We start from the raw sequence: 22287 nt of genomic DNA on the forward strand, positions 1-22287 counted from the left end.
AGTGTAAACTCCAACACAACATTTTTCGTTAAAATATATAAAATCTTCTCTTGGATCGATTAACTGTTTATAAAATTAATAAGTTTGTACGTTTCTCGAAAATTATTATCATAAAATAAAATAGTTTTATTTGTTCAGGTTCAAATCTTTAGGTTGTTTGTATCTAAAATCGAGATTTCGAGTAACTTTGAATTCATCATAATTGACTTCTAGTTAAAGGACGTTATTCAAAAACTTAACAATGTAAAAATTTGTGGAAAAGGATCAAAATTGAATAGAATCAATTATCAAGAAAGAATCTAATTGTCAATTTTATCATTCGCTAACTATCTTAGCGCTTAAACTAGAGCAAGTTTGTAATTAGTCAAATGAATAAGTTTTTAGTTTAGTGTATCATCATCATTATCATCTTTATTTTCGTATTTATTATGGGAACCCTAGAAACATTTCATTTTTAATGTTATTGTGCTCGGTCGTGTCTTGAATACAACCCTCTAATTTTTTTTTTGAAAATCCCCAGTCACATCCTGTTTCTATCGGTTGCCGATGACCTTCGGTCATTTATTGGCAGATTAGATGAGTTGTGTTTTGGACATTTCACTGCAATGTGTTTATGTTCGAAGGGGGATAAGGGGGGATCGACTGGACTTGGAACGCATGGAGAATAGCGTGGGTTCACTGATCCAAGAGTGTTGTGGATTTTGTGTGGGTTGCTAATTTTCGATGCAGTTGAACTAGAATTTCAGTGTCAAACACTGAATCGTTGTCAATGTGTGTGTGTGGGAGAGTGCTTCTAGCGAGGATGCCATTTAAATCTAGCCCAGAACGATTGACGCAAATTGTGTGGATACGGAGCAAGTGACGTTGATGGTGCATGAGCTAGTTGTTAGCGATAAATAAAGACTTCACTGAGTGATTGTAGGATTGAAAGAAAGCTTTCTCAATCGATGTTATAATGATTTTCAAAAGAGCATTTTCAACGAGTTTATGATTCTGCAGAACTAGAATCAGTGATAAATATTGAAAGCTTTCCGATGATTCTTTCTTTTCTTTAGATTTTAGAAAATTATACATCAACTAAACTCATTCTACAAATTTGAATCGTCCAGGATAGAATCCGGATCTGCACAAACAAACCCACACAGAGGAAACCGACTGGAAAAAGCGGCAAATTGGACACTTTTTTCTCTACTTCGCAGCACCTTCCAACAAAAAGAAAAAGGTTTCGTTCCCATTTGACTGTTCGATGCCAGGGTCGTCCCGATGTTCATAGTAAAAGCTCGTTGGCTCGTGCTGACGTCAACCCGGGGAAAGAGCACTAGCTCTTGCTTCTCCGACCGAAAACGCCGGTGAATGAATCCGGAGCCGGGCGCGTGGCGACGACCGTGACGCGTGAGCCCAATGTGAAGGTCGAACAGTGCCGGATGACGTCATTGTAATGCCAGGATTCACCACCATATTTACGCCAGCCAGTCAACCAGCCACCCACCCATCCATCCATTCGGTGGGATGTTCGGCAGTGCGCATGTCTCCTGTTGTAACTGAATCGCCGGCTGCCGCCACTATACCATTGAATGCGCTACCGGAAAAGTCCTTGAAAAGTACGTAGGCATCGAGGCATTTTTCCGGACAAGCTTCCCCGGCTCGAGCCGGCCCGGCCGGTTCCGGAACGATTTATTGTCGCGTGGGTGTGATGCTGAAATATTTAGGCTCCTCACCGAGCGCTGAATGACGTTGGTTCCTTCAAGTGGGAGTCACGTGCCCACGCCGTGCAAATGTCAACGCCACACTGCTTTCCGGAATCAAAAGCGTGATAATGAGGTTGTGATTATTTAAGTGTTGGTCTTTGAGCGCAGTACTTTCCTGGGGCTGGGCGCAAAAAAAAGAAACGACGACGCTCGACGATCACCACGAGCGTAGCTTTCCGACGGCTACAAAGTGTGGGCTGTTATCAGCAATAGCTGGCTTCTTCTGGATTATCACTGAAACGGAGTTTATTCTCACTGGCTGCCCTCTGTGCGGGGCCATTGTGTACCCCAACAAACAATAACAACAAAGTAGTGGGATGACTGGCGGACTGGCGGACGGGCCGTCGGAGAAGAAAGACTATTTTTGACTTCGAAGCTGTGCTGATTACGTTCCAATAAATCCGGTTGGGTTGGTGCAAACGATGCGGCTTATCAGTAGTGTAGAAAGCTCTTTGCTGTGGCGTAGCAGAATTCTGCGATGTTTGTTTACACGAGGGAGGCATAGCTGATGGTGCTTGATATGGACTGCGATGGAGATACAAGGCTGAGTGTTGCATTGCTCCCCCGGGAGTCTACTCAGTGATTTCGGTTCAACGAGATACGGAGGTGGAAAGATTTTTTTTATCACGTCGGACAGTGGTTCGAATCAATAAAAAAAAACGTGGACATAAATCAGTAGCTGTCAAACCGTTTTTTTAATGCATATAGTTGCTTTTAAGAATTTTTTTACAAACATATACCGCGTAATTTGATTCTATCCCTAATTGTTCATGGCCTACTTTGACAAAAAATATAACCATAACTTTTTTTTCTGAAGGGATAGAAATTTTTTTTCTTCTCCAAAGCTTTAGAACTATTAAAAATAATTTACTTTGTCAAATATACCAAAAGTCTAGGTCGCACCGTTTCGGATATACAAAGCATTTTAATGGCAGCCCCTTTAATATCAGTTTTTTATTCATAACTTGTTTCGAGTTTTTTTTTATGCATACTGTGCTTGGAATAATTGAAGAAAATAAAAAATGTTGTTTCCTGGCAAAGTTATACATCATTTTACCTTTTTTTTATCTATGATGAAACCTTACACCGAAGAGAAATATGCAACTTTATGCAACTGATTTTTACAAAAAGATATGCTCAATACTCAAAATCTAAGTGGAACTCGATGGAACTTTTTTAGGCCTTTTCAAAGTTAGTTTTAGTTATTAAATTATGACAACCCCCTTAAAACTAGTTTTCTAATCATAACTTGTTTGAAGTTAGTTTTTTATACATACTTTATTTGGAATTTGGAATCCCATAATTTTGTAGAAGGTAATTCTTTTCTGGAAAAATTATACGTCATTTTACCTATTTTTACCTAGGAAACCTTGTACTGAAGCGAAATATGCAACTTAATGCAGCAACCTTTTACAATACTTATAGATCAGTTCGCTTTCACATCTCATCCAAGTCAGTCGATAAAACAAAACCGCTTACGTTCGGGACGAAAGAAACCAAGTACAGTATTGTGTAGTGAACAATAGAACGACCTCGAAAATGAGTGAACCAAACGAACAAAAGCTACCGCCGACACGAAAGAATACAATTGTTGTTGACTTCAGACAGTGCAAAATTCGACCTTCGATACGAGAACTGGAAGGTTTGCTTAAGGAGCAAATGCATCTTGACATTAAACGTGTGCATTTACTTCAATGCAATAAGACAAATAAAGTTGTTTACATCCAGTTTTATAAAGAGTTGGATGCAATTCAATTCGCAAAATACTATAACAATGTGCACTATGTGGAGCACGAGAACATTAAGTACAACATTCCAGTATATATGGAAGATAGTGCTATAGAAGTGCGTGTGCATGATCTTCCCTCAAGCGTCACCGATTCATATATTCGCAAAACTATGTCCCAATACGGAGGGATTCTCTCTATCGAAAAAGAAAAGTTGAAGAATTTTTTCCCCGGTATTCTAAATGGCGTACGTTTATTAAGCATACACTTGAAGAAGGCTATACCTTCTTATGTGATTTTCGGTCAAGATACAAGAATTCCGTGCAAATCACTTGTTACCTATGACAATCAGATGGCCACATGTCAATATTGCCAAAAAGCTGTTCACCACGGCAAGCCATGTGATAAACTGGACAAGGAGACAACCACACCAAAGAACAACGGTGCTTCCTTCACACCAACCCCAAGCAACCCCAGTGCACCTGTGACAGTCACCAACAACAGTGAAGCATCCCCTTCAACGAAACCATCATCATCCCCTATAGAACAAAGTACACCAGCTACAGTTCACAACTTATCCTCCAACCAACCAGCAACTGCAAACAATGTACAACAAGCCGCATCTACAGCAACTAGCAACGAAGTCAACAACAATACCACGGCAATGGATGACGAGACGAACCACGAACAAACTGCCCCTCAATCCTCGCAGGAGGGAAATGGAAACTCCTCTCCCCCTAGAAAAAAGGGTGACAACGAGATCCAATACAAAAAATTTTTAGCTAAAAACTCAGCTCACTTGGCCACGAAAAGTTTGTACGCAAATAGGCCTGAATAAAAATATCTTTTATATAAAAAATACTTAGGGGAAAATATATTCCTAATCCAATTTATTTTTCAATGACGATATCCTGAGTACTATTCGTGTGACTCATTTTCACTATGGCCATGCTGAAACTATGAATGGTTAAGAAACGGAGGGCGTCACGCGTCTGCTAATTCTGTAACTCACTTTTGCAGTGAGTGTAGAGATGTACATCTCGCTCCGGAGCTATTCCAGTGAATCGAATCTTTGAAGTGAGCTGATAGCTCACATCTCTTTTAAAAAGAACCGTAGCTCACCGCACTGGTAAGCAGGGATGCCAGGTTCACAGATTAATCTATGTTTCACAGACTTTCAACCTTTTGCACGGGTTTTCAAAAATGGCACAGATTTTCACAGATTCTGAAATCGATCATAGATTTTCAAAATTGATCTCAGTTTAGCACCAAAAATACAGAGCGATAGGAAATAGTGAGAGTTTTTGGATGGTCACAGATTTTTGAAAAAAATGACCTGGCATCCCTGCTGGTAAGATGAAAACAAGCTACGAGCTGAACGGATCTTCGGCTCTTGAAGAGAGAGTTATAAATGAGAAGAAATGTATGCATGAGCTTTTGTTCGTTCTCCCTTCTTTAACAGATTGAATGAGCGATTGTCAATAAGAAATCTTACCTCTCACTCAGTAGGCTAAGGTGGCTAAGGTACATTCAGGGATGCCACTTTTGCAGATATTCTCAAATTTGACATAATAATAATTCGCAGACAAGTTAGTTCGCATAGCATTGTTCTTTGTGCATCAATGATTTCGATAATGCAAATGAAAGACAAACGGAGTATGAAAAACGGCGCGATAAAACGGCGCTCAAAACAAACCTTCAGTTCAATCTTAATGAGCTGATGAGCTGATACATTGAATATATTCACTTTAGTGAGCTGATCGGTTCGGAGCTGCTCACCGGTATGAGCTGCTTCGCACATCTCTAAGTGAGCGTCGCACGATCAACATATCGTCTTGAAAAACGTGTTGGTTCGCGATAACTCAATTTATTTACACGTTTAAAAATGAAATCTCTTCGTTATGAAAACATTTTTCCATTTTTTAATATGTGTTGAACTTTTGATAATTTTTCGGATTTTCAATATTTAAAACTAACTTTGGAAAGGCCTACAAAATTGCATCGAGTTCCAGTTTGATTTTTTCTAATATTGTTTATTGTCAAAAAGTAAACAAAACAAAAATCACAACAATTTGTTTAAGTTGCGCGTGCAAGCATGAGCTTGCTTGTTTATGCGTGTTTACGCGGACTTTGTAGTAGATACTTAGGTAATAGAGGTAGATTCTACGTAGATAAATCCAAAAAAAACGGTTTTTAAAATAAAGTGAATATATCCCAAAAAATATTTTTTTTACATTATTTATATCTTTAGTTAAAATACTTCAATTGTTTTTGCCTTTCTCATATAGAAAGGTTATGCAATCACTGTTAAAACCGACTTTTGAACCGAGGCCCAGAGGGCCGAGTGTCATATACCATTCGACTCAGTTCGTCGAGTACGCAAAATGTCTGTGTGTGTATGTGCGTATGTGTGTATGTAACGTTTTTTTGCACTAACTTTTCTCGGAGATGGCTGAACCGATTTTCACAAACTTAGATTCAAATGAAAAACTTTGTGGTCCCGTAATTCCTGAATTCCATGCGGATCCGACTTCCGGATCCGGAAATATAGGGTAAATAAAAACGGTTATGTGCCCTATCACAAAATTTGGCTAATCCCTAAATGAGGGTAAAGTGGGTTGAAAATTGTATACCATCACTGAAAATGGGGAAAAACCTTAAAAAAATTCTAAATCGACCTCAAATCTTTTCCAATAGATAGTTTTTATCAGTAGACGGTCAAACAAACCGATTTCGGTTATTCTTTCAAGAACCACAGAGAATTATTTTGAAGAATACCACAGCATTATATATGATAGTATGATTGATATGAGAAAGGCATCATTACATGTATTAAAACACGTTTTTTTCTTGAAAATGAGATAGAAAAAAAAAATTTTTGTGAATAAAAAAATTATCTTTTTTCGAAAATGGTGCTACCTCCTTAACAAAAATTAAGGTGCCACTTTCAAAAGAAGCGTAATATAATCTTGTACAACTTCTTCGAAGACACGTTAGCTCTCAAAAATCAGTGAAAGTCAGTACAGACTTTTGACCGTCTTTTTCCAGTTTTGGACCACTGTGCGTCGGTTCGAATCGATCCTGTCGCTTGTTTTTTTTTTTTACCTTAATTTGGCAGTTTGATTATCTGTTGGTAACATTCGCTGCACGCAAAATCCTGATAAAATTCCAATAATACTTTTGACCGAAGTCTAACGTAGACTATTTCAGTGGGGTACGGTAATTAATGCAGGCACGATTAACCGGATTTAATTAAATTCGACTTAAGCTACTTTAAGGTTAAAAAGAATCATTTATTGTAGATTACTTATCAAATCACTCACTTTTTTCAGAGATGGCCAAACCAAAATTTCACAAAACTAGACTCAAATGAAAGGTCCTAAAGTTATTTAAAATAATTTATTTGAGTATTTTTTTTTTAGTTTTTAGTACTTTTTAGTTTATACGTGTACTAGCTGACCCGTCGAACTTCGTCTCGCCTAAAATTATTTTTTGTAATTTATATTTTCGGACGGCAGAGTGGTCAAACGTCCAATGTCGTTGACGTTTCTCTCCATTATGTGGCTGACTACTTGGTCTACAATGAACGGTTGTAACGAATTCAGAGACGACATATTATTTTCCACACAAATTGTTATCTTCGAATGCATTAAACATATATAGCAGATCTCTTTCCAACAAATGGCGTCGACATATTAGAATAAGAGTGGTCCTGATATGATTAAAATTGAATGGCAAATCCTTGGAGATTATCGGATAACCTGATCATTCTACATAATCATGTTTGATGAATGTTCATAGCATTGCCATTACAGGATCAATCTTTGAATCCAAAATTTAGCGATAAATTCTACATTCAATATTTAAAACGATAATTTTATCCATGTAGTGTCCTTTAACTTGTACATGAACACTGAAGCTGTCAAATAATCATAGTCATATCAATAGTTGAGTCACCACATCGTTTTGCTGAGTACTCCGTCTAAAATTAGGGAATAAGTTAACATCTGATAATCAATATCATACAAAACTGGATCTATTTTGGTAAGGGCCATGAAATACTCAAAGTATGAGGTGGAGCGAAAAGATGTAGAAAAATTCTCTCACGGTTCATGCATTGACAGGCAGCGAGTTCTTGTAGCATCATCTACCAGATTGACGATGTTGTATACAATGTAGAGAAATATCGAGCCGTTCTTTGCCAAATTATCGGCTATCACCAACACTGCTTCTCAGAATATGAAATAGTCTCAATCTATCTTGAATATTGATATCTAATTGCCACTTATTATGCGAGCTTCGAGAAATCTAAATCATTCGAAAACAAAATGCAAGAAAATTCTCTTTGTTTGACCTAAGCGCTTCTGCAGCACAATCTTTTCATTGATTCACAATGACCAATATTATTCATTTGACTCCATTACACACAATCCATCAACTGGTGAACGATATCAGAACTTTTTCTTCTGCCTACAGCGGTATTTCTAGAACAGTCTTATGGATTCTGCCAGTCATTTATGTCGTTTTCGCTTGATGCCTAGCCTAACCCAGTTTCCACTCTAACTGCTGTCAGCGTTTCAACGTAATTGAACTAAAATTGAGTCAGTTTCGATTATGCTTTTAATATCGGGTTTGCACACAACCCCGTTGTTAAGTACGAACCCAACTTAGTTTCATGAAAAGTGTTTACTTGATGAAACTACCCTGAGTCTGTTTCAGTTTTACCTAGCGAAAACGACATTAGTAAGCAATAATTTTGATATCGAACCAAATACGTGGCTCTAAATGACGCATCACACAAATCAAGCATGCATGTAAAATCTCCACCCAAAACTACTCGTTGTGCGCAGAGATGTCGATCTCCTCTGTGTGACGAAGAGCAAGCAAAATTTCTCCCCTCGCACTGACAACTTCAACGAGAGCTCTTCTCTTTCACATTTATACACCACTGTTGTGTAAGTGTGCACGCATCATGAGTGCGTTTGTTTATTTCCTTTTACCTCTTCCACTGAATCGCACCAAAGTGCTAGAGCATTAGCTAATAAATTCTCTGAGGTGGATGCAGATACTTTCACAGAGGTGTACACGCCGGTGAGCACTCTGCTGTATGGTTTTCGTAGATGAAGCGTGGACACGCAAAATCAGCAAAATAAAACAATTTATCGTAAAATTTTCGGTTTTCCTTGCAAATTTTTCATAGCAAGGCCAGATCTACTCTCTATTAATTGAAGTTCACAGAAGTGTTCGCTCGCCATCACGCGCCAGTGGTCACTTGGGTGTATTTAGACGAGAGCGCGTGTGAGCGATTCATGCGAAGAGATTGTGTTTCACTCGCGCCAGCTGCTTTAACCACAAGCACACACTCAAATGCTGTCTTTTTGACACTGAGAAGAAGTGCGCTTTCCTCTTTGTGCGGTGCTTCGTTTTTTTCATCCTCGGTGTGGCAAAAATCTGACTCTAGCGTGTATAACTCTGGTGAAATGCCATCTCTGGTTGTGCGCCAATCGATTTTCCAACAATCTAATATTCCTTTCTTCGACGGCCAAATACTTATGCAACTCGTTGAGCGCCAAACACCTATCGATGATCTAGCAATCATTGGCGACTTTTTCAGTGGAAAATTCCATTATCCATACCAAAAAACTTTATGGATTTGTCCTACTTTTCGGGCAAGTTTTTCTAACTTTTTTGATGTACGAACCCGGTGGGGGTAAAAACTGATCGAACCAAAACAGAATCATGGTGATCCGTCCATCCGTTCTTACATGATGCGATTACAAAGCATGATCTCTGCATTTTTATATATATAGACTAGCTGACCCGTCGAACTTCGTCTCGCCCGTTTTTTTTTAATTTATGTTTTCGGACAGTAGAATTGTCAAATGTTATGCTGTTAATGTATCTTTCAATTATTTTACTGATTACTTGGCTGCGATGAATTCATAAAAAAATTGTGAATATGTTAAAAGCTTTTGTTACGCAAAAATAAAGCGAATGCACCGCGAATCATCTTTTAAGTCAGTGCATCGAATAGCGATTGTTGATCTCTATGGTTTCAGACTATGGTTTCGACATATGGAATAAAAAGTGAAGCAAAAATAATTGAGATGACTACTTTAAATTGATTAGAACAAATTTACAAAAGCTGCCCTCGCGACTTGTAGTTCGTCACTTCTCGCTAGTCTGGTGATATTATTTAACCGTGTTTGATGAATGTTCGTAGCGTGACAATCACAGGAAAAAATTTCCATTAACAATTCAGCGATAAAACTTTATTTTTACTTTTAATGTAGGACTTCTGGTCAGTCAGTAACTATTTAGTAAATTTTTTGGTGTGGGGGAGTGTGGTGGGCAAAAAAAAATTTAACATATCAGAGACTCGGATGTTTCGCATCGCTAAGTTCGACTCCTCTGGTAGACGGTAAAAGTTTAGATGCGAGAAATCTTCTTCTTACTTAAATGAACCTTGTTATGTCGAATTTTCCGAACTTTATCTTCAAATCCTTACTCCTCCTTGAGTACTATGGTTAGTTTGATATTGTTAAAAAATCGAATGATAAAATGAGTAATTCTTGGACATTCGAAAGTTCAAGTTACCATTCTTTTAAATATTGTATCCATTAACTTTTACATAAACACTGAATTCGTTTAATAGTTTTATCAATAGTCATCTCATTAGTCTACACCACATAATTTTGTTTAGTACCCCACCTACAATTAATGAATGGTGGAGTTCGGCACTGAGAATCTATATCAGAAAGTTTTATATGAAAATAATGTGCAGTTCTTCTGTTATAGAGGAGTGAAGATGAGGAGTGATTGTACCAGTATGCAGCTTATCGTTCGAGTCAATGCATAAAATCTCACAACTAATGGTTTTCAATCCACCAGAATTTACCCGATGCGAACGAACTTCAGCATGCTAAATTCAAAGCAAACCTCTATGATTGATCTCATTATTTAAACAGCAGCATCTTATCATTGATTCGTACAAAAATCGTTCTATTTATAAGGTGATTTGTTCAACTCACGCCTACGATGGCCAACAATAAACAACTAACCGATTACATTGCACACAATGCATCTTCTGGTAAACAGTATCAGAACTTTTGATCATGTTTACGGTATAGCTAGAACACTCATATGCGTTCCATCATTGAATCATTTGGCAATCAATAATGTTGATACCCAATTAAGCACGTGGCTCGAAATGACGAACCACATGAATTCACACAAAACAACTCGTTGCGCGCCAAATGATTCTTTCAACGATCTAGTATTCCTTTCTTCGACGGCCAAACACTTATGCAACTCGTTATGCGCCAAACACCTATCGATGATCTAGCAATCATTGGCGACTTTTTCAGTGGAAAATTCCATTGTCCATACAAAATAACTTTATTGGTTTTTCCCACTTTTCCGGTAAGTTTTCCTAATTTTTTTGATGTGCGAACCCGGTGGGGGTAAAAACTGATCAAACAAAAAAAAAAGCATCTCAATCCGTCCATCCGTTCTTACGTGATGCGATTACAAAAATGATCTCTGCATTTATATATATATATATATATATATATATATATATATATATATATATATATATATATATATATATATATATATATATATATATATATATATATATATATATATATATATATATATATATATATATATATATATATATATATATATATATATATATATATATATATATATATATATAGATAGATAGATATAGATAGATAGATAAATAGATAAACTTAATTCGGCACTACTGATCTCCCGTTTCCTGTTCCGAAAACACCGCATGTAGTGAATAAAAACTAGAAAAGTCGAACTCACTTCGTTTTCTCTGCGATGCTTGAACCGATTTTCACAAACTTCTGTGCGAGGTTGGGAATTGAACCCAGGTGGGATTCATGGAAGGCATCGACTAGCTTATCACGCTATACCCGTCCCGGTTTTTACTTTGGAAATTCGATTCTTCATTCATAAATTATTCTCTGCGACCTGAAAAGCAATGCCCTATTCACTGATAAAAATAGTTTGTGAATTTACGCCAATTTTCATGCACACATTTGGATAAGGTAATTAAATAGGAAGTTTCTTTACAGTTCCGCGTTTTTCTTTATACTTTTGAAAGCAAAGCTAAACTGTTTTTAAATAGACAGTCTTGTTGATTGAAAAATCAATGCATTCCAACTAAGTTCGCGTTCGCATCTCATCCGATACAGTCGCAAATTGCTTACGGTCGAGACGACAGAAACAAAAACAATACAGTATCCACTTGTCAGAGTAACGAACTGGAGTTGCTCTTCTAGACATAGAAAAAGCATTCGACAGTGTTTGGCACAAAGGTTTAATAGCAAAAATGTCTGATTGGAAAATTAAACCAAATGCAGCAAAAACGCAATTAATTATCTTTTCTTATAAGCCAAGAGCTTCTTTTCTTAAACCAAGGATCAAGGATCACATTGAAGGAATCCAGGCAAAGTGTAATAAATATATTAAATGTTTATATCCTCTTATAAACAGAAATTCTAAGCTCTGTCTAAAAAACAAATTGTTAATTTATAAACAAATTTTCAGACCAGCCATGCTTTATGCAGTACCAATTTGGTCAAGTTGTTGTTCCACCAGGAAGAAAACGCTTCAAAGGATTCAGAATAAAATTCTGAAAATGATTTTGAAGCGTCCTCCCTGGTTTAGTACAAATGAGTTACACAGACTCACAAATATAGAACCATTAGATGTAATGTCACATACTATTACAAGCAAATTCCGTCAAAAATCGATGCAATCTTCAATTGAATCGATTCGCTCTCTGCATTAATTAGTAAGTTAGTATGTAAGTTCTTTTTCCCCATTACACAATACAAGTAGGTTTAGAATTTTCCCTACACAAAAATCTCAGAATTGCGGAAGCAAATGATGTCCTCATGGTAACAACCAAATCATGTATATAATAGGGCTGAAAAGTCACCACTTGTGGCTGAACACCCAATTTAAATCTTAATAATTTAATTTTAACTCATATGTATTCCAATAAATAGTTATTTAAAAAAATTAAATTAATTCTAAGTAATTTTAGCTCTCTTATTTTAGGAATCACTGAATATGCAGCAAAATCGCTCAATATAGTTCGTACTATTACTTGATATTTTTCCAAGTATAAACAAGCATTGTCATGGTTACGACGCATGTAGCAATCAGACGCTTGTTGTTAGGTTTCAAAAGACTGAAACTGACAGTGAACCGAATTCATCGAGGGGTCCTACTCAAATGATACATGAGTAATCGCAGACCACTGTATCTTGAGTTTATCTTTGATAATATTCTCCGATCATGTGGGTGAAAAACAAAACTATTAAATTAGAGTGGAAACAGTCAACAAAACGTTTTACGGAAATTCAGATTTTAGACAGGAGTTGTCTACCAAAAAGTATACTTCAAGTTCGATTCACAAAACATTGACAGTTAAATCTAAAATCAAACGAAAACAATAACTGATTTATAAAGGCAACGTCATTATTTCCAATTAGTCAAACAGCCAATCATCACACATTAGCAAATGAGTAATCAAATCACGTAAATGAAATTAAAGGAAACAGCTTTAGAAAATTTACTGAATTCCGTGGCATCGCATATCATTGGATTATCGTTTCGGTGGTGTTTGTGTTTAAGAATTTGAAAGTTTACTTTCCGTTGATAAATATCGACGGCCCTTGAACTTTTTCTGCTATCAGTTTCGAAGGTTTCGGGTACAAAAATGATGCAATCGTGCACTGCATTTACACAAAGCAAATTTATCTGACCAGTGACTCAATTTCCAGGCACTCAATTTTCGAAAAAAAAAACAAACAAATCGTGAAACTGTACCTACCAAACGTAAACAGGTTCCTGGAATTCCATCATCCTCCGGCGAACGCTTCATCGATCGTCATATCCCAATGTGTGAACCTGTTCTGTCAAGACCGCTCACGTAGAATGGTTTCCATTCGAACGGCCTAGTCACAAAACCTCGACCGTGTCCACACACCTCTGCCGGCATTTTCATCATTTCCCTTCGGAAGCATGCGACCAAAGTACGGGAGGGAAAAAATCATCACACATTGTTTGCTGAGATTGTGCCATGTGTGTAGCCGCTCTACCCACACAACACAACAGCGCCGAGCGGCAAACGGCAAACTTGACGCAAAGCAATGACATCATACGCACACCACCCAACAACACCACCTAGCCAGTCACCTTGAACTGGCTACGAACAGCCTCGCACTCTTCATCGCATCAGCCGTTGTTCACGTGAACAAGTACTGTTCGCTGAGTCGGCAGAATGTAAACCGACCGTCCTCCGCCCAACTCCACGCGCCCACAGCAGCAGCGTCGAAAAACAATCGATGACTCCGGTATGCCAATGCAAGCGAGCCCCCGGCCTCTGATTGGTTGCCGCATCATCCTCTGCTCGATTCTGCTGGTGCCGTGCCAAAGCAAGCCGAGTGAGCTCATCAGCCACTGTTCACGTGAACAGCGAGTGATGTCGAATGTTCAGTGCGTGATCAGTATAAAAACATTGAATGACTCACCAACACCAGCGAGACTACCAACAGAAAAAAAAACCCGTGAACCGGGTAGAATACACTAGAAACGTAGCATCCTGGGGTGTGTTGCCGTTACCACTACAGTGGCAAGGGCAACCCACCCGAAACAGAAGGTGCACCAAAAGTCGCCTCGACCCGGCAGCGAATGACGTCAATCGAGACTGACTGTTGTTCGGATGCCGCCGCTAGGATCGAGTGGCGAGAACGATCACTCGTACCAAACGTGATTCTTCACCCGGTCGGTGATGCAGATCTCCTGGTACGTACACGACATCCCAGAGTCTGACCGGTGGACCGAACAAAACAATTTGCACCGAGCGTCACCTGTCAACATTGCTAACCCCCCGGGTGACCGGTGGTGACCCTTATCGAGATCGCGATCCATTCCCAATTATAGTTGCAAGCGCATCCGGCAAGAGGATTTTCATTCATCGGTTGGTGGATAATTTTAGCTTGCACGGCAGCTTCGATCCACTGTACGATGTTTATGAATGGTTGCTGAAATCCGTTTGTAACCGAGAATGTTGCATAGTACGATTCCGACAGCGGTGATTTCCGAATGCAAAGCTCTCATTTATCAAAAGTTGAAACTGTTTCAGTTCGAGGTTGAGTTATCGACTATTATAGTTGATAAAGTGTCGCATAAAAGTTACATTTTCATTACAGTTTTTACTGTCAGAAATTTCAAAATTTGAAAATCTTTAACCAATTGACGATTTTGAATATTTCGTATGTGAACACGTCTAATAATACAACTACTTTAGGCAAAGGATTTGCCGGATCCAAGAAGAGAAAAAAAAACAAGCATCTGTTGAGTCACCCTGTGTATCGAAGCACTCTACCCACTGTGTGCCGACTACCGTGGAAGAAGCGCGCTTCGCCGCAAGCAACGCACACTACGATGGCGACGGTCGGCTTCGACTGTGTTGGGACCCGTCTCGGCAGCTATGAAGAGCAGTGTAAACCCTAAACAAAGGCTTACAACATTCTGTGCCGTCGAAGAAAGCGGACGTGTAAAGTGAAAAGTGCGAAATATTAGCTCTCTTCCCCAAAAATCAAGGAGGAAATACTGCAGCCCCTGAAAGCCATTGCAAAAGAAGTGCAAGTGCTTCGACTGGTGAAAACCGGGAAAAAAAGACTGTGTTTGCTGATTATTTTTTTGGAGAACAGAAAAGCCTAGTGTTATAACAGAAAAAGCTGTAAATTTCAACGGAATCCGTAGTGCAAGTGCATAGTGCTAGTGACAGTAATATAAAAGGAATAAGTTATTCGATAGCAGTTAAAATGGAAGATACGGGATTACTACTATCGCCGCCCGCAACGCCACCACTGGACACCGGCAGAGACTCTAAGGTGAGTGTTCCGTCTCGTGATGTCCAAGATTGTGAAACTACTATTAGATAGAAACATGTCGCTAGTAGAACACGAACGCAAACGCGATAACAGCCGCCTTTCCGATTCCGATTAGGTAGTAAAATTTGAAAATTCCCACAATTAATCTCAGTGTAATTAGCTCCGTTATCTTCCCGGGGATGGAAGAGATTGCACAGTTCTAGTAATCAAAGAAAAAAATATAAACGTTTACACATAAAAGTGTCGTAAGCAGAGTGATAAGAGTTCTGTGTGAAAATTGTGTCTTAAAATTCCCGGTTGAATCAGTACCGGAGTCTTTTGCCGAACCACACCAATTGCCACATTCAGTTAGTCGTGAAATCGTTTTTTCGCGGTTGAAACCATGTCAAATCGTTTCCAAACACTTCAGCCGAAGTGAGCACGTACGTTAGGGGTGGTGGTGTCACGTGCTCCCATCCTAGTGAAAAAAAGATTTTCTAAACTAATTAAATATTCATACCGCAACGAGACTGTTTTGAACGCAATGCAAAACAATCAGATTTTTTTTGTCAACTAGTTGCATGATAATTCGAAAAAAAAAAACAGAGGTGTGTCTATAAATAGAGTACTGCTCGCCAGTGTCACCTTGCGATAAAATCGAACATGGTCGAAACTTTCGTTGTCCTTCCGACCGGGTTCCGACGCCATCGGACCGGTATCATTCGCCCGGAGCATGATCAGCCTACGTATTGCTGGTCGGGCTGAACGCGTCACCGTGGTTCGAAGTTTCGATGTTGGGAATACTGATGCAAATTTCTGGCAACCACGGTTCACGTGTCCTCACTCGCTCACTGTGTTTCAGTGCTATTTTTAGCCGGATGCGATTTTTGAATTTTTCACTGATCATAGTGACCTCAGCTTGCATTCGATTCCATCGAAACCATATTGTCATTCTGTTCTTGAACATCAAATTTGATCATGTGCTAATAAGTAAAACAAGACGAATGTAGTTCGTTACAATAAAATTAGAAATGAGACTGGCTAAAATTACCAACCGTCTCTCACGGGAACATTCGTTCATGATTCGCACAATTACGAAATACCCAACCCCCAACCATAAGACTTGGCATAAAATTGTTGCAAACCAGAGATTACAATACTCGTTACTGACCAGTTTGCATCGGGGTTGCGATTTGCGAACGGTAAGCTGTAGCACACCCCACACCTAGTATAAATATAGCATCATACCAACACGAATACCAGCAAGGCGCGCGCGCCACAGCAAAAAAAGAAAAAAAAGACGTCTACGTCAAACGGCCACACTGCGACGTTGGCGATGATGAAGATGAAGATGAAGGGTGTGCGCCATTGCCGCAACGACATCTCGCTCTAACTGCACCGAAGTTTGAACACAAACGGCACCCGTCCCGCTCGCTCCCATTGATCACGCTTGGATCACGCAGCCAACACTCGAAATCAGCTGGCGTTCACGTGAACAGTACCTGAATGTGTTTCTTATTTAAAAGGCATTCGGTCGGACTTTGGACCCCGTTTGCTTTGCTTTGCTGTGTGTTGGAAGGAGCTGTTGTTATTTTTTTCCCGTCTCTCTTCGCTCTCGCCTACTGAGGGGCTGCTACTTTATTTTTCAATGACGTCGTTCTTGCCGTGCATGGCGCGTATCATTTGGAAGCTTCTGTCATCTAAGCTTTATTTTTTTTCTATTAATCTAACTGTTCTTGAACATTTTACGCTGATATGGAAACAATCGGACAAGACTAGAATTGACCATTTAGACACGCCCATTTCGTGCGCACGTTGAAGGTGCATCACGCTGATCTGAGTACGTGACTGAGCGCGTGTTCGACTGCTTTCCATAATGGCGGCGATTAACCTTTTACAGAACCGCTAATCAAACTTCTCTCTTGTTTTCCCCTTCCCTTACAGGCATCCCATGAGGTTAAGCAAGCGCTCAAACGCAAACTGGAACAACACCAGTCACCACGTGTCCCACCACCACCACGGGAAATGCAAACCAAAGGTTTCGTCACACCGAACCATTCGGATCTGTCGGAGGATGAATCTGATTTGCCGCCGCGAAAGCGCCTGTACGTGCGTGATCCGGTTCAGCTCGAGCAGCACTACCATCACAATCTGTCGTCGTCGTCGATGACACCGCCACCGTCGGATTTTTCCGGCTCGGAAGACGAGAACACCAAATCATCGGAAGACGCCCAAACGTCGGCACCGCAACGGGAAAGTGTTATCATGCGAATCAATAAGGACGGTTCGTGTACGGCCGCCGCTAGCGAAGCCAAAGAGGACGAAGCCAGTCTGAACGTGTTCCGTTGTGTCAAGTACAAAATGGGGCGTCGCTCGCCGTTCGAGAAGGCACCGGAACCGATGGAACCATCAACTCGGTTTGAAACCACCACACCACCACAGCAGACAAGCGGAGATTTCAGTGATCGCGTTGGCACCCGAGAACGCCCAGTGACTGGCACCCCGAGCCGAGTATTAGAGCAAAACCAGAAGTATGTACCTGCTGTTGTTCCATCCGTACCTGTTGTCGTCGCTTCTCCGGCGGTCATTCCTGCAGTACCGAAATCTACTCAACCAATCAAACCGCAGACCTCGCTGCCTGTCATCGCACCTAAGATCCCACAAATCATTCTGGCAACACAGAACGGCTTCATTCTGGTACCGCCGCAAATCTCACAAAACCTGCTGACCACCGGTAGCGGAAAAGCCATTCTGGTCCCACAGGTCCCGAATGCATCCGTCCCATCGTCAGCCCTGTCTGCCGTTGCACCGCAGAAACCCGAACGCCGACGAATCTACGAGTGCGAACATCCGAACTGTGGCAAAAACTACTTCAAATCAAGTCACCTGAAGGCCCATCAACGCATCCACACCGGCGAGCGGCCGTTCATGTGCAAGTGGTCCGATTGTGGTCGCCGGTTTTCCCGATCAGACGAATTATCACGTCACAAGCGTACCCACACCGGCGAGAAGAAGTTCGTCTGTCCCGTCTGTCAGCGACGTTTCATGCGATCGGATCATCTGTCCAAACACGTCAAACGTCACAATAAGGACAAAAGTCAGAAAGGCCAACAACAGCAGCAGCCACAGCAACAACATCCTCATCAACACCAATCACAAGTCGATCTAGTGCACTCGCTTTATCCGGTTCCGCTGTACCCCCAGGACACAGCCGTCCCGGTACAGTTCGTTACCACTGCTGCTGCTGCTGCTGCTCCACCTACTGAGATTCGTGTGCAACCAATCTACTAAGCACGTTTGTTCTAGAGCAAACAAAAAAAACTCTTAGCCGGAACTGACTAGACTTTAGACTTCTCGCATTGTCAGCTGACGATCTTTTAGTTGTGGTGTCCCTTCAAATCCTTCCGTCAGATGTTCATTCCAAGTTAAAAGATTACATATATCCTATCCAAACTAGTTTTTCTTGTTTTGTTTCGAAGGGAATGGTTACAGGAAAAAAAAAAACAAAACGTTGAGTATCAGAGTATGTTGCTATCCTAAACATTATTACTTGTGCGCCTAGGGACTTGCACAAACTTATGTTATCTGCTTGCACTGGTCAAGCTATCTTTTAATATACATACACATAAAATACATCTGTGATCGTTTTAAAGTTACATTAACTATAAGAACAGACTTCAACTGATTGTGTAAAGTTTTAGTAACTTATTTTGAAGCGTAAGGGAGTTTGTAAGTTCTAAGTTCACCTGTTTGTTCAAACTGAACTGTTTAAAAATACTTGTTTTATTGTTTGTTTTGTATATAAGATTGAAGAACTTGAAGAAAGAATGAATTACGAAAAAGAAAATACAAAACTATCACTTACACAAACTGAAATATCAAGTTGTTATGCTTTCATTCGAAACATGCAATATCACCACCCCTAGTTTTAGTTAGTATGTAGTAAGTTCGGTTCAGTTCACTGCGCACGTGTCGAAATCATCGCCGAGCAGGCAGCTCAGCCGTCAGTGGTGGTGAACGCACAGGCCCCTTTTTTCAGCTTAGCTAAGACGAACGGAAAATTCCCCAAGTACCGTGGTTTCTACGTGCGCTGCCGGGGAAGCTCGGTTATTTTTACTCGAACGAACCATTTCCTTTCCCAATGTTGGCAGCGGCAGTCAATCGATTCTTAGAGTCTTCCCTTAGCGAATGTCGAAACATTCACCTCAGCAGGCGATGATGGGTTACTGAGAAACGCAACAGGGAGGAAATTCTTATTAGCACATTCAATGACGTCATTCTCGCATCGCAGTAGCAGAAGACGTGGGTGTGCACGCCTCCACGCCGTGACCACACACACACACACACACACACACATACAAAAGTAGTGTAAGAAGCTTGAAGCTACAACCACCATCGTAGGAATTACTTGTCCGATGGGCAGCAGTGTGGGGGGGTTATTTGTTTTGATTTTTATTTCAAACCTGCTGCCTCAGTGTGTTGGTTCCGGGGACGGACTGGTTCAACGGAAAAAAACCCCAAACCTAGCGGTGGTGAACGGAACGGTCGGCGTGGAGAACTTTACTGACGTAAAACCGTAGTTAACCTCGATTTTGGGAGTGGGTATTTTTCGGGAAAATGTTCCACCATCGTGGCCGGGCCGGGAGACGTGGGCGTCCGTTAGATTTCCATCGAATCATGCGGATGTTCTACAATCACTGGCGGCAACAAGCAGGTTGAATAACGTGTTGCTCCAAAATGACCTCCCCTCCGTTTTGGGGGAATCTCGCTGTGCCGGATGAAGTACAGTTCGCTGACTCGGTTCTCCATTGACGGGGGCGTTCGTTCGATGGCAGTCAACAGCCTTGTTTTCCTTTCATTCATTCATTCATCAAATTGCCGAGTCAATTAGGCACAAACAGGATGACCCAAAACGCTATTGCAGTTAAGAAACTCGAGGAAACTGGTTGAACATTGTTCGCCGGCGGAGTAGAATGGGCTTCATTATTCAGATTTTAGAAGTACGTTCCCTTAAACCCCAAATTTCTAACAAAGACGAACAAGTAACGGGTGATTTTTTGGCTGGTATAATCCTGGCAACACTGTTTTTTTTTACAGATCACACGTGAATAGCGTCTCGTGTCATTGTCAAACTTGTTTAGTTTGGTCTATAATTTAATCATGAATGGGCAGTTGGTGGAAGATCCACTTTTATATCGAAAAAATGGAATCAGCGATAAAACTCATTTCTGGTGAGGACCAGCCAAAAGCATTGCGAGAGCTACCAATGCATCCCAGAAAAGTCACTGTTTGGTGTGGATTATGGCATTATTCGTGAAATACCGGCCAATACGTAGGAGAGAGTGGGCCAAAATTTTTACCTTGGGCATGGGCCATCTAAAGCGGAGCCGCGGCCAACATTTGCATGAAATCATCTTTGGCATCACATTAAATTATATTGATCGTTCCATCGGTTCCAATAAAGATTTTATCAATTTTGTTGTTAACTTTTGAAAAATCACTCTTTATAAGTTGAGCCATTACTGAAATGGGTAAGAAGCCATCAAACCTTATGCACTCTGATTTGAAAGAAACTTTGCACACGTATTCACTATGGAAAACAATTTCTTTTGCGCGAATGAAGGAACCAACTCGTCTCAAGACTGATTTTTATAAAGACAAGCATATATTTAGTTAGTATTTGGAGTTCAAGATGTTGTGGGAAATCAATTGTACAGTCTGACGAAAATACGCATTATAAACCAATTCCTGAGTGTTATAAAATTGCAGAAAAAAATAATTTTACATGACCGTTGACTGGTACACTGTTGCCTTGTACTATAAAACTATTATAAAAATTACTGTATTAATATTTGTATCAATTTGTATTGTGACCCTGGTCACTCCCGAGAGCAGAAACCAGATAGTGTGATGAATAATTTTTGCCTATTGATCCTGCAAATAACACAGTGAAATAATGGATCTAAGAAATCAGTACTGCATGAAATTGAGGTTAAAACCGGGGCAAAATAAACGACAGTAATATTAATAATACATAAAATTGTGCTGGATGACTGAATAGAAAAAGTGCGCGAGTATGCCATAGTTGCTCAAGGTTCTGCAGATGAGAACGATATCTAGCCGCTGGATCCCGCACATACATATTTAGAACTAGAAAGTCGTACGCAAGCGCACTTTGCATACATGTTTGGCTGAATCCTTTATTATATGCTAGAAAACAGATTGAATACCCTACAATAGACTTAAGAGTGCCGCAAAGAAGATTTTAACAAACTTGGGCTCGTTTGAAAGCTACTGTCGGCCCATTGATCAAGTTCGAAGAATCAAATGACTGTGACTTTTGGTTCCGGAGATATGATTGTATAAATGACGTAACCGAGAAAACGTGTTGTTTTTTTTACCGCGCAAGTTTCTCGGAGATGGCTGAACCGATTTTAACAAGTCTAGGCCCGTTTGAAAGCTATTGTTAGGCCATTGATCAAGTTCGAAGATCAAATGGCTGTGACGTTTGGTTCCGGAGATATGATGGTAAAAGTTACGTAACCGACAAAACACGTTGATTTTTACCGCTCTTTTCTATATAAGGGTGCCAATATTTTGGGATCACCTCAAATTTCGTAAAGCGCTGGTGCTCAAAAGTTTAGGCACCTCGAAAAAAAGCCCTCATGCAAAATTTGAGCTAAATCGGACATGCTTAAGGGGTGCTGCCCGGTGGTAAAGGTTTGACAATTTTCGATCTTGAAAAAGCACCATAGGGGGGAGTACATGAAATTTCCAAAATCGAAAACTGTTTTGATGCCAAAAGTCTCAAAATTGCATGAAAAGTCGAGATTTAGTGTCATCTCAAAAAAAAATTTTTTTTTGGAAAAACAACTTTCTGGG

At 40.1% G+C, this 22287-nt stretch overlaps 1 protein-coding gene across 1 annotated transcript; it reads left to right on the forward strand.

The window, feature by feature from the left end:
• The first annotated feature begins 14990 nt into the window (after positions 1 to 14990).
• LOC131431538 (Krueppel-like factor 3) lies at positions 14991 to 19281 on the forward strand. The gene is made up of 2 exons (XM_058597321.1): positions 14991 to 15426; positions 17350 to 19281. Exons 1-2 carry the CDS (start codon positions 15358 to 15360, stop codon positions 18694 to 18696), a joined length of 1416 nt encoding a protein of 471 aa, XP_058453304.1. The 5' UTR covers positions 14991 to 15357; the 3' UTR covers positions 18697 to 19281.
• The last annotated feature ends 3006 nt before the right edge of the window (positions 19282 to 22287 follow it).

This window comes from Malaya genurostris, chromosome 2 (assembly GCF_030247185.1).
Source record: "Malaya genurostris strain Urasoe2022 chromosome 2, Malgen_1.1, whole genome shotgun sequence".
In the NCBI taxonomy this organism is placed as follows: Eukaryota; Metazoa; Arthropoda; class Insecta; order Diptera; family Culicidae; genus Malaya; species Malaya genurostris.

Excerpts from the sequence above, each read along its gene's own strand:
- LOC131431538 (XM_058597321.1), top strand. The coding sequence starts at position 15,358 with ATGGAAGATACGGGATTACTACTATCGCCGCCCGCAACGCCACCACTG. Across the intron at positions 15,427-17,349 it reads ACACCGGCAGAGACTCTAAG|GCATCCCATGAGGTTAAGCA; the intron begins GTGAGTGTTCCG and ends CTTCCCTTACAG.